Here is a 12,146-nt window from a genome sequence, read left to right as displayed (position 1 = left end):
AAAAATCAACCCCATTTGGCTGGGCTAAACTGGGTATTCAAAAGATTTGTAGAGGTGGAGGTAGGACAGGGATGTGTGGAAGAGGGATTAGTGTTGAGTGAGGTAGTACTGCAGGGAGATGGACAATAAAGCTGCAGAGTAGTAATACAGGAGGGGGTAGTAGATGTGGGGGGTGGAGGATTAACAAGAGTGATTAGATCAAAGTTGTCAAAAGAAGAAGTGTGGGATTTTGAAAAGATGTCCTTAGGGTTTGGTAGGGATTAGATAAAGGAGAGATGTGTTTAAGGACAATTAGATCACAGTTGCAGGAGAAATGTCAGGAGGGAGCAAATCCAGGGAAGGGGATTGTTGTAACAGAGTCACATGTGAGGTGGTTGTAACAAAGACTCATAATTGTATCCAGGGGGAAGCAAAAGGGATAATGGGAGGGATAATACAGATGAAGTAGGGGGAATGGGAGGAAGGGGAGTAGGGGGAACATAAATGGAAGGAGGATGGATGTCAACAAATGTATGTAGATGTCTGGCATTTTGTTTTTACTGATTTAGAGCAGTTTCAGAAGTTCAGGAATAACTTGTGTTAATGATAGTTTATTATTTTTCCTTTTTGTTAACTTATAAAATCTCTCATAAAGAGAGTTGACGTTTCTCACATTTACTATGAAATTACAAAAACAAACAAACCAACAAAATAACAACAATGATGCAAGAGCAAAAATTACTACATTCACCCTAAGCATTTCTGAATATTCATATGAAAAAGACATTTTTTTTTTAACAGTACCAGTTTCTTCTAATGCTTATAGGGTAATGAACAATCTATGTTTGTTATATGCTTTACTAAAACTCCTTATTCTGGCTGAAATGTCAAGGCTAATCAGCAAGTAAGGAAATTACCTACAAGCTTTTACATTAAACTCTGGGTGAGTTTTAACCTCCTTTAAATGCATATAAAATCAAACTTAGTTTTAATGCTCTGGAATCACATGAAATCATATAGTTGGCAAAGATCCTTATCTATGTAAAGGAAAATATGAATGAAAACATTTAATAATTTCCTTATAAATAAAGAAATAATAAATAAATCATCAATCATTACAATTATACTGAAAGCATAGAGAAACAAATTCTTCTCTACATTATTTGCAGTGTGATAAAAAAAAATACTGAATATTGTAATCAGGCCTGTTATAATTAACATACACAGCCTAAATTAGGGAAAAAGAGTACACAATACATTTTCGAAAACAAGAATATCATAAAATATGATGCAATTTTGAGGGGCATTACATTTCTCATTATATGCCTAAGTTATAGGCCAAACCAAGCACTGCACAACAATTGACAAAGGCCAAATATTCAAACCAACTCAAAGTCTACACATCCTGGGAACTGGGTTTGAATAAAGAAGATACACAGTCAATACAATCAGTAACAAATTGATGCCATCTAAAAGAGTCATCAAGTCAAACCTACAGTAGCAATGACAATAATTTACAATTAAAAGATTCAATAAAAATAACCATCCCAAAATTTTGTTCTTTTAAAACTGTCCTTGACATTAATTTGTTTCTTACACTTCAGGAATTAACTTTCTCAACTTGCCTCCTCTGCAAGGTAAGTGTGTGAAAAACCTGTTTTGTTAGCCATTTAAAATGTGCACTGCATTAGTGGTCATGTTAAAGCTCTTAATCTAAAAATTAAGATACAGAAAAGAAATTTCACATCAATAAAATCTATTGTGAGATTAACCAATTATTAAAAATCAATATTACATTAACTATTTTTTCATTGAAAAAACAAATCACACTTACGACCTCATATTATAGGGAATCAATCAATCAATCAATATCTCTGCTTATTATGATTTGGTATGCTATAATCCCTAATGAAGAAATATGAATTTAAATAGTAATAATATATCAATAAATATATGCATATTTTTAATACATCTAAAGAAAAAATGCAATCATTACTTGACATACTAACAAATCCTTAAATGTGAATCAAGTAGCAAAGTCATTTCTGTATCATACATAAAATGAATGGTAAATAATTTCAACCCCTAAAGGACAATATACGACAACTGATGTAATCAGGTACGTCCATTACCCAGGGGGAAAGACACCAAAAGTCAGTTGACCTGATTTTTTTATTCATTTGTTTCTTTAGGTTGTTGTGTAGGCACAAGTTATGTGGAACAGTCATACTAAGTTCTGTGTAGGACACGTCAAAAAGACAGCAATTTTACTATTACAATCTGAGTTTTGAGTAACATTTTTTCCTGTACTGTGTGTGCATAGAGTTCATAACTTTCTTATCCTTTAGGGGGTTAAAAGAATGGATACAATTATAAGTACAATGGGTGTATATTGACCTCAAGAGCAGCCTTTTGTAAACAAACAAAAAAAGTACTTGTAAACATAACATATATGCAAATTAACATTACATTAAGTATTAAACTCATGGCAGTCAGTCTAAAGGAATAGCTTCTTTGTCCTTGTACAAAGGCCTCTATAAATAATACTACAAAGAAGAAAATATTAAAATCTGTAATATTCATGATTAAGGACTAAGGTCTAACAACAGCTGGAATAAGTGAAAAAACTGACTTTACAGCAAAATAAACCTACTGAAAGTTATGTCAAATGAATCTAAAAATGATCAGGTATGACATGACCTAAATATGAAGACCATGAGAAAGGGATACATTTCGAAGTATATCATAATTTCTGAGTCCCTGAGAGTATCAATTAATTTCAACATATGGCTTACATGTTTTTATTTTAAGGATAGAATGGCTACTGCCGGAACTCACCTCTGTAACATCACTTGCATTCGAAAATCTCCTGAAACAAGACGAGCTGTAAATTCTGCCAAATGTGTTTTCAACATTATATCACATTTATGATTAAAAATTTGGAGACCTCAATATCTATATTCCAATTAAATAATTTCTCACTCTAAAATACAGTAGACATGGAAATAAAGGAAGGAATAGGAACAGTAAAAAATAAAAATGAGATAGGAAGAAGAGGAGAGAGAAATTGATGAAAACAAAATAATTATACTAAATCAAAAATTACAAAGAAACAGGTCAGTTTCTAAAATACCTGATTATTATAAAGATATGAAAGACAGAGGGAGGGAGAGGGAGAGGGTGAGAAAGAGAGGGGGGGGGGGCAGACACATATACACCAAGACCTTATCCCTTCACTGAAACTATACTTGCTTACATATTTTTACTTAAATGCTTATATGCACAAGCTCACATGCTCAACCTATTGGCACCAGGTATGTGCACTATCCACTGATTTTTTTTTTGTGTAAATTCTGTTTATACATAGGTGCCTCCACAAGTGCTTAGTCACCAAGAAGTCAATTCGTAGGCCTACCTGACCTCAACTGATTGTCTCATTCCTTGAATTGTCAGGATACATATTAATATTTTTTTAAGTTATTATTATTGTTACTATCATCATCATCATATTTGACATTATGGTTATTGTACTATTGCTTGCAATACCACTAATAATAAAGCACTAAAAAAAATATTTCAAAAATCAAGAAATTGAGTAACACCGCCAAATATGGCAGGTTAGGTTAGGGGTCGTCCATTTTTTTTCAAATTTTCATGTGTACAAACTGTAAGCTTGGGGAAAGAGTGGTAATCTCTGGCATACACTTTTTAAACATGAAAACAAATGACAATCTAGATCAAATTAAAAACTAAACATTATTTATTGCCCTTGTATTGCATTGTTGAAATCAAGACAGGAAGACATGCTGCAAATGAGATTTTTTATGAAAGCCCCATGGACAAAGACACGACATCCTTCACTGATTATTAGTCAATGCAAGATGTCTTATAATGGTTGCCTGCTAGAATCACTAAGTTTCATTGCATTCATTTAGACCCTGGAGATCCTGTGGCAGAGGTCTATCATTTTTATCCTTTTGCTTCGTACTTTCTGGAGTGGGGAGGAGGTCCTGGGAATAAGAGTATTTTTTGTACATTTGTGAAAATAATAAAAAAAATTATGACCCCTAACTCCTCTGAGCCTTCTATGTATACAAAAGAAGTCAAAGCTGGTCCCATAAGTTAATGTAAGAGACAAGCACACTAGCATACAGGGTGATGCAGGAGGGTGGTCAGTTCCTTTCCATCCCAACTTTGACCACAACATGCTGATTCCAAGCTGAGTTGACAGAAAGAGGCAACTAGGCACAAACTCAAGACACTACAAATGCTAGGCCAGCACTCTACCACTAAAAAAATTGATAAACAAAAATCCCAGTGGACTGGGCATTTATGTACATGCCCTCCCAGCATAATAAGTTAAACAAAGAAATGTGCAAACACAATCTATACATCCCCACAATGCTGATGTTATGATTGTTCTTAGTATGTGTGTATGTGCTAGCAAAGCATTGGGCTTGTACGTATGGGTTTCTAACCCACTGATCATAGCATGGCAAAAATACATGCCATGTCCATTGTGCTTCTTTGTTTGTTAATTGTCTCTACACATCGCTCCACAAGTGCTTAATCACCAAGGAGCCAATTACTAGTCCTGCCTATCTCTCTTTCTACCTTTTTTATTGATTCTTGGAAAGATTCTTCTTAATTTTTCAAGGCCCTTATTATAGTTCATAACATCATAATAATCATAATGTCAATAATTAATTTGAAAAAATTATAATAACAATAACAACAACAAAAAAGAAAAACAAAAATCAGGTGAGGTCAAGGGTCTACCAATTAGCTGCTTGGTGGCTGAGCATTTGTGGGGCCGTCTACATGCAAACAAAATTCATAAAAAAAAACTACTGTAGACTGCAATTACCCGGCAGCAATGGGTTAAGAAACATCCAAGCAAAATATTTCACTATTCTGCCGAGAGCTTTTAAAAAATATTCTCTTTGTGTCACTATGTATTGAAAGGGAAAAAGAAAAATCATGGCAGAGCAATTTAGAAAACATATTTTGTCTTAGATTGAGAAAATACGAGTTCTCAAAATCTAAAACAAAAAACATTTATTGTTCTTCAATCATGATCAAAAACTTTCACAGTGTTCTTATGCTGCAATGCTGTTTCCTTGTTTTTTTATCTAATGCACACAGACTAAACTAAAATGTTAAATTTTACGACATCCTGTTATTAATCAAGATATATCATCCATTACACAATACTAACTAATTAGAATAAGAGTAATTATTAGCATCAGTACCAATAAAAAATTAAGTTATTTTGTAATTACCTTTTTAAAGCTATTATCTCTGTTGACACATACTCGTACATTCATACATACCAAATTAATGAACTAATGTTTATTACCTAACAAACAGCACAATGGTGCATTAAAAATGCTATGAATATTATCAACATACTCTTTAACAAATGTCAGCACAATCAGTAGATACATATAAGTATCTGAGTTATCTATAAATTTACGGTACTATGTTCATGGTGACTTGACAGGTAAAAAGGCTTGGTGAAATGTCCACACATGAAAGGGTACATTAAAGGTATAAATACTACTGATGAATATTTTTGGTAGTAATTCATCAAACTTCAGACCTTAAACAGGACATTTAAACATGCATTTCAACAGCTTGCTATTGTTGTATTTGATGTTTCTTATCTTTCAGAAGTAAAAGTCCCATAAATCATAATCTGGGTCTCGTTTTATGTTTCTCTCATTATTTCAACCTAAAGAGGAACAATTACTTAGAAGACAAAGATGAAGAAAAAGAAGATAAAGATGAAAAAGAATTCTTAAAAAACCAACCCTTTTACTTTACACTGGGTTAAAAATGAAGTTCACACTATTCTCAATCACAGATTAATTTTGTGTTTAACAAGCAAGTAAATATACAGTTCTATATATACACTGAGTATTAACAAGAGTTCATGACATCAAACTTTGTGTACATAAATAGTATTATTTCTTGTTATCCTTGCTAGTTTCTAAAAGACCAAAGACATTTTCTAACTCTTCTCACTCCTTATCATTTCTCAGACTGAAATACTTACAGCAAGGATAAGTTGATTATTGTCATACGCAACTGAAGCAGTTTTTATACATAAACCCACAACACCTGAATTTATTACATACTGTTAAAAATATATGTTGGATCTCTATTTTTCTTATTGTCAAGAGACATGAATACTGTAGGTCAATCAACCCATTAATGCTGGGAGTACAAATGTACATGCATTATTCATTGTGGCTTTGTTTTATCACTTATAGATGGTTCCATAAATGCTTTAGTTACTAGACCTACCTACCTCCCCTGTGTATCAAATTCCTTGAAATTTAAGTTTTTATTAAAAATTTCCATTATCACTATTCACAATATTACAATAACAATAATAGAATAAAAATAACATTAATATTGATGATAGTATTAACAAAAAAAATCCAGGAATTGAGTAAACACAATGGGATCGGTAGGCCTATTAACGGATTCCTTGTAAGTGCTTGTGTAGCCATTTGTATGTAAAGAAAATTGGTAAAGCAAAACCACTGTGGACACTGCATTATCTGTTGGCAATGGGTTTAAGTAACTATATCATGAAGACATAATGAATGACACATGAGAAAAGTTAACAAGGAAATGATGTTCAGACATTTGTCATTCAATGTGGTAAGAAAGATAGGGATACCATGTTTACTTTTAACAATGCATGCCTCAGAGCCAGGCTAAAGTATCTTATCCAACTTCAGTGAATCCTTATTCTTATGTATTTGCACCATTCTTTTTTATTGTTTTCACATAAACAATAACAGAAAAAAAACTGTTTATAAAACTGCATACAATCAGTGCTTTAAACTGTCAATTGCACAACCAAGATAAGTTGATGTGAACTGTATGTGGCACATGGGACAAGTAAAATTGAATAGTAAAAAAAAATGTATATATATAAAATGAAAATAAATTACAGAATAATAAAAAAAAAATAAAAAAGTATATCAATAAATTAATGAAAAAAGTAAAACAGCATTATCAAAAAACACTGTGTATAATGCATCATGTATAGATAAAATGTGCAACTTTTTTTCAAAAAAGAAAAGAGAGAAAAAGAGGAAGCCTAATCATCAATAAAACAATACAAACTCACTACCTTTGTGCATGAATTCAGCATTAGTCATCAACACCATCCGACTTTCACCAATAACTCTTCTACATCAGTACAGTAAAAAGCATCAACCACAGGGATGCATTTTAAATTATGCTAGCACTGAAGGAGCCTGTAAGACACTCACATGAAATGGTCCTTGCCAAACAGCTTCTAAACTTTTCCTGAATCAGTTGTCAGTGACCTTCTTACGGCGCTTACTGAGGAGAGAGTTATTGGCACTGTCCAATGCCTTGATTTGGAGAGTGTCATAGTCAACGCGCATTGTGGCAAGGGAGCGAGTCATTTCATCCTGAACTTCTTGCCAGAGGTCACCTTCCTCACGAAGAATCCTTGATGTATGGAGGGGAGTCTGGGGCACCTCTGCATATTGCTGAAAGGGAAGGGGGGGGAATTTATTATCATTTTAATTTTATCTTAAACTACTTGCGCCAGGTGTCACACAAGTGTGATGCCCGGAATATTCCACTGGTGCGACGCTAGATCGGAGCTTGTGCTCTGATTGAGTCGCCCAAGGCGGGTGGCACACTGATTTTGATACCGCCCAGAAATGGGCATTATCGCCCTCCAAATGGACTGTTGTGGGTTGGTTAAAAAAAAAAGGGGGGGGGGGGAATCATATACAAAGTATACAGAAATATGTATATGCTGTCGAGGAAAAATCTGAGTGAAGGCTGGGGGAAGGGAATGTGCAATCATGAAAAGGCCATGGTGTTGAGAATGACCTGTGTGTACAAAAGCTATTGGAGAAAGATTAGACTCTGAGGGCATTTAGGCAGTCTCTTGCATTAACCACCAGTAAACAAAGGTGGATTGTACCATCCATAAGACATGGCTGAAAAAGTGCTGGCTACAGAGAAGACACTATTTCCAGGCCCAGGATCCTATTCCTACCCACCATGACCAGAAATTCAGGGTGTCTTACAGAATTTTAAATATCATAAAAATGTAAGAGAAAAATGACATAACATACCATTACTTATCTTTATTGTTAATGCAGAGTTATAACTAATTTGAGAGACAATGTGGAGTCTGTTCATCAAAAACCATCTAAACCCCTAAAAGCTGTAAACCCTTCATGACACTTGTAAAATCAGCATTATTTTCTAATGGACTGGACTGAATGTGGTATAAAGGGTAAGGAGGCAAACTTCATTACAATAATTATTTTTGCATAGAGCTCCTATGTTTTTGCATTAGTCCAAATAGGCATCATGAGGCTATTGTATGGCTCGCTTTGGGGAGATGAAGGGGTACAAGGGGATGTAGGAATGGGGTTGGATTAGGGAGATCTGTGCTGGTAGATCCAAACCAGCATTACTTCCTTACACTCCCTGCAATAATGACAGAAATATCTAGAAATATTCTGCCAGTTTCTGATTTATAGGCTCATTCAATTAAACTCAGATCAAACTTCAGAAATAGAAATACTCTCAATTGTGTGTTGTTGGATTTCAGGGGGTTAACTGCCAAAGCCTTCACTATAGAAACAGTCTGCATTTCAACTCATATAAAAGAAAACTGACTAAAGCAAAACTTATAAGCAAACATGCCACTCACCACAATCCATTTGTTCTTCATAACATCGAAAATGGTGAGTCGCTCCTCGGGGTCTGTCCGCAGCATTCCCTTGATCAGGTCCTTGGCATCCTGGCTAACATTCGCCCATTCTGGGTTGGGGAAAGTGTACTGCCCAGTGCGGATTCGTTTCTTCATGCCAGGAGAGATGGCATGGCCATGGTTGCTATAGAATGGTGGGAAACCGCATAACCTGCAAGCAGCAGAGTTTGGTGTTAGGAGAAAGTTTTTATAATAATATTCTTGTACTTGTTTAAGCAACATAGTATTTAGGACTTTCATACTTTATTTAGTTTTATCTGCTACTGCTAATTCAAAGTAAAAGAAAAAAGAACAAAAATGAAAAGGAACTGCAAAAAAAGAAGGAAAAAAGTAGAAAACGAATACACTACAATTTGAATAATTTTTCTGAAACTCACAAAATATACATGATGACCCCCAATGACCAAATGTCGCAGCTTTTGTCATACTTCTCAGGTCCCAACACTTCAGGTGCTAGAACAATAAGCAGATGTTAGATATATCATAAACAAATAAACACACAAAATGTGAGTGTTTGTCTGCATGTGGATCCCAGAGAGTATCTTTTAGGGCTCCTATTTCTGTAAATACAGATTTTTCACATCCCTACAACTTACCAACATAATAAGGAGTGTAGCATGGGGTCTGCAATGATTCCTTTGAGAAGGTTTCTTTAGCAAATCCGAAATCTGTTAACTTGAGAGCAGCATCATTGCCTGTTGAAGGGTTGCAAAAAAATACATAAAATGCCAACTCAGAAGAATAAAACAATATAGGATTTCATCCACATGCTTAAAATGCTAATTAAATCAATATAATTGTAAGACTAAATTCACAATCTGCATTGGAATTATCAATATCATATGTGGAGGAATACACAAAAACCTATTTCATCTTAATGTTAAAGTTACAGAGACAATGACATGAAATTTCTTTACTATGGAGGCCCTATTACTTTGTGGGTAATTTTTCAATTGTACAGATGTACAGATAATCTAAAACTACCCAATTTTCGCCATCTTGATTCAAACCATTGCACCCTCCTTGAAAACACCCCTAAGCAATGCAATTCAATGGGAAATACATAAAACAAATATCCATCACATCATACTAACCTGCAGTGGTATATAAGAGGTTTTCTGGTTTGAGGTCCCTATGAGCAATATTTAAAAGATGTAGGTGCTGTACGGCTACACAGATTTCTCTCATAATGCAGGCAGCTTCTCTCTCTGTAAATGCACCATCTGCTCTATCCTGGATACGCTGGAACAGCTCCCCACCTTCCATGCTGTTGTGAGAGATTCATGACTAGTGCCACATCAGGCAAAAACTGATTATGTATACAACCCTATAATAAATTTCTGTTTTATCAGAATATATGCACAGTTATAGCATGTTTCTAAAATTATTATAATCATCCTAGATTACAATATACAGTGGCAGACCCAGGTTATTTCATAGGGGGTCTAGGGATAAGGCCATAAGCTAAGGAAGAAAGGCAAGATATTTGTGTACATAAAAAATTATATTATGTGAACATATAAATTTAACTCTGCTTTACATCAATCTTAGCAAAATTATTTCTTGGACGTGTATTACCCTGCTGTAAGTGCACTACTGATAATACAGGTTTAGATTGCCTTCTTGAGATAGCTGAAAAACACTCCCAAACCCACATCCCTTCCACACACACACACACGCATACACACAAACACCAAGCAGAAAAAAATCATCATCATCCTGATTACATTACTTAATACAACAAGAGATTAAGAATCCTTTCAAAATTCTGAAAATCTATGCCCTTCCACAACAACAAAAAGAAATGTCTGATAAATAACCTATGCATACCTGATAAATAACATTTAGGAACACATAACACAAACCTTAAAATCAATAATTACCAATTATCTGGTAATGACTAAATATATCTAAACAAATGTTTTAAAAGAATTTAGTTTCCATTCAACTTTAGGTTCATGGGTCTAATAGTGACATCCAACAAAAGATGTTACTACTATTGGAGAAAGACGAGCTCCATCTGATGAGCCCATGGTGTGGGGTATGTCATTATGCACAGCCATCTGCAACTCTGTCCACCACAGCCATTGCACAATTTAATTTTATCCAAGACCAAAGGGTTGAGCAACCCATCAATATCAAGTTGATATCTTGGATATCAAATATGTTCTCAACTAGGAGAAGTAAAACTATGTCATCTCTATTATACCTATCTACCTCTCCATTCAGGGATGAGCCACTGACTACTTGTGAGCCAATCAACAGCTAATGTTTCAAAGGTGAAGATAAGTAATATTTCTGTTAAAGTCACTGAATATGTTTTCATGGTAATAACAGTGCAAGATCAAACTCATGTTCACCTACTATTCTGTTATTCATGACTCATATAGAAGTCATAGATGTCTGCACTCACATTTTCCTCCTTTTCACATTTTTCTGCCTTAACTGATCCTCATAAACAAGTATTTACCATGGTGGCATCATTACCTCCTGTATCATTTCATCCTTTATACTTGTGCAAGGAGGCTGCCAGTAGTTATTAAAAGAATATCTGGCAGGCTAGCTTTTCAAATCACACACTCACTTGCTCACTCACTCCCTCACTCTCACTTATACTCTCAAAATCAGATAAATATGTGAAGATCACATATTGGATTTTTCTTCTTACAGTAGTCAAATGTAAGAGGTGATCCATTGCTTTGAAGCAGTGTTGTGTCAAGACATTATCAAGTATATACTGATTAAACTGACTTGGGGAAATATGTAAAGAAGAATTGTCTAGAAATTTCCTTATCATTAAGCTAAAACTTTCGCATGAACAATGTAAAAAATAAGAACATTTTTCAAAACACTACAGCTTGTACCCTTCATAATTTCCTGCAACATGAATTCCTATTTCCCCCAATTTTGAAAAAAATTCTTTATGATTGATTACATATCTTCAAAGAGAATAAGAATATGAATTTACTAGCTATGCTGATTATGAGTTACTACTGTTTAATAGGCCCTATGTTCTATGTTATGTGATTTAAGTACTTAATAGGAATTGTAACTCGAGTGTCCCTTTGGAAACATCATGTTACACTACATAAACTAATCCTATAGATAATAAATAATATACTTATTTTCAAACAAAAAATACTCTAATGAAAGTCATTTTCGATCTCAAACTACAAAAAAATGTAAATAAGTTATAATACATTATTTCTACGACCAAAAATGTAGTGTAACATTCTGTAAACCAATGACACTAATGTCTTTCCAAATTCAAACTTATAACCAAATAAATCTAAATATCTACCATTCCATTACAACCAATAAGCATTTTTGGTTGTTATATACATTTTCATAAACATCAATTATTGCAACAACGTGTGGGCAG

At 34.1% G+C, this 12,146-nt stretch overlaps 1 protein-coding gene across 2 annotated transcripts in view; it reads right to left on the bottom strand.

Annotated features, from left to right (window-relative positions):
* Positions 1–821: 821 nt before the first annotated feature.
* Positions 822–12,146, bottom strand: part of MAPk-Ak2 (MAP kinase-activated protein kinase 2) — a 23,470-nt gene continuing 12,145 nt past the window's right edge. Inside the window, exons 3-9 of one of the 2 annotated variants that reach the window (XM_027369188.2) lie at positions 12,066–12,146; positions 9,859–10,031; positions 9,361–9,459; positions 9,142–9,217; positions 8,705–8,915; positions 7,272–7,517; positions 2,767–2,848 (exon numbers count right to left, since the gene is read on the bottom strand). The exon at positions 12,066–12,146 is cut by the window's right edge and continues 59 nt beyond it. In XM_027369188.2, the coding sequence (XP_027224989.1) occupies positions 7,314–7,517; positions 8,705–8,915; positions 9,142–9,217; positions 9,361–9,459; positions 9,859–10,031; positions 12,066–12,146 (844 nt within the window). In that variant the 3' untranslated portion in view covers positions 2,767–2,848; positions 7,272–7,313. Of the gene's footprint in view, positions 7,518–8,704; positions 8,916–9,141; positions 9,218–9,360; positions 9,460–9,858; positions 10,032–12,065 lie in introns of both variants that reach the window. The other variant, XM_027369187.2, reaches the window with a different exon arrangement.

The sequence above is a fragment of the Penaeus vannamei genome, chromosome 12 (assembly GCF_042767895.1).
Source record: "Penaeus vannamei isolate JL-2024 chromosome 12, ASM4276789v1, whole genome shotgun sequence".
In the NCBI taxonomy this organism is placed as follows: Eukaryota; Metazoa; Arthropoda; class Malacostraca; order Decapoda; family Penaeidae; genus Penaeus; species Penaeus vannamei.
Note: the sequence above shows the minus strand (reverse complement) of the source record. Positions and strands in the feature narration are given on the sequence as shown.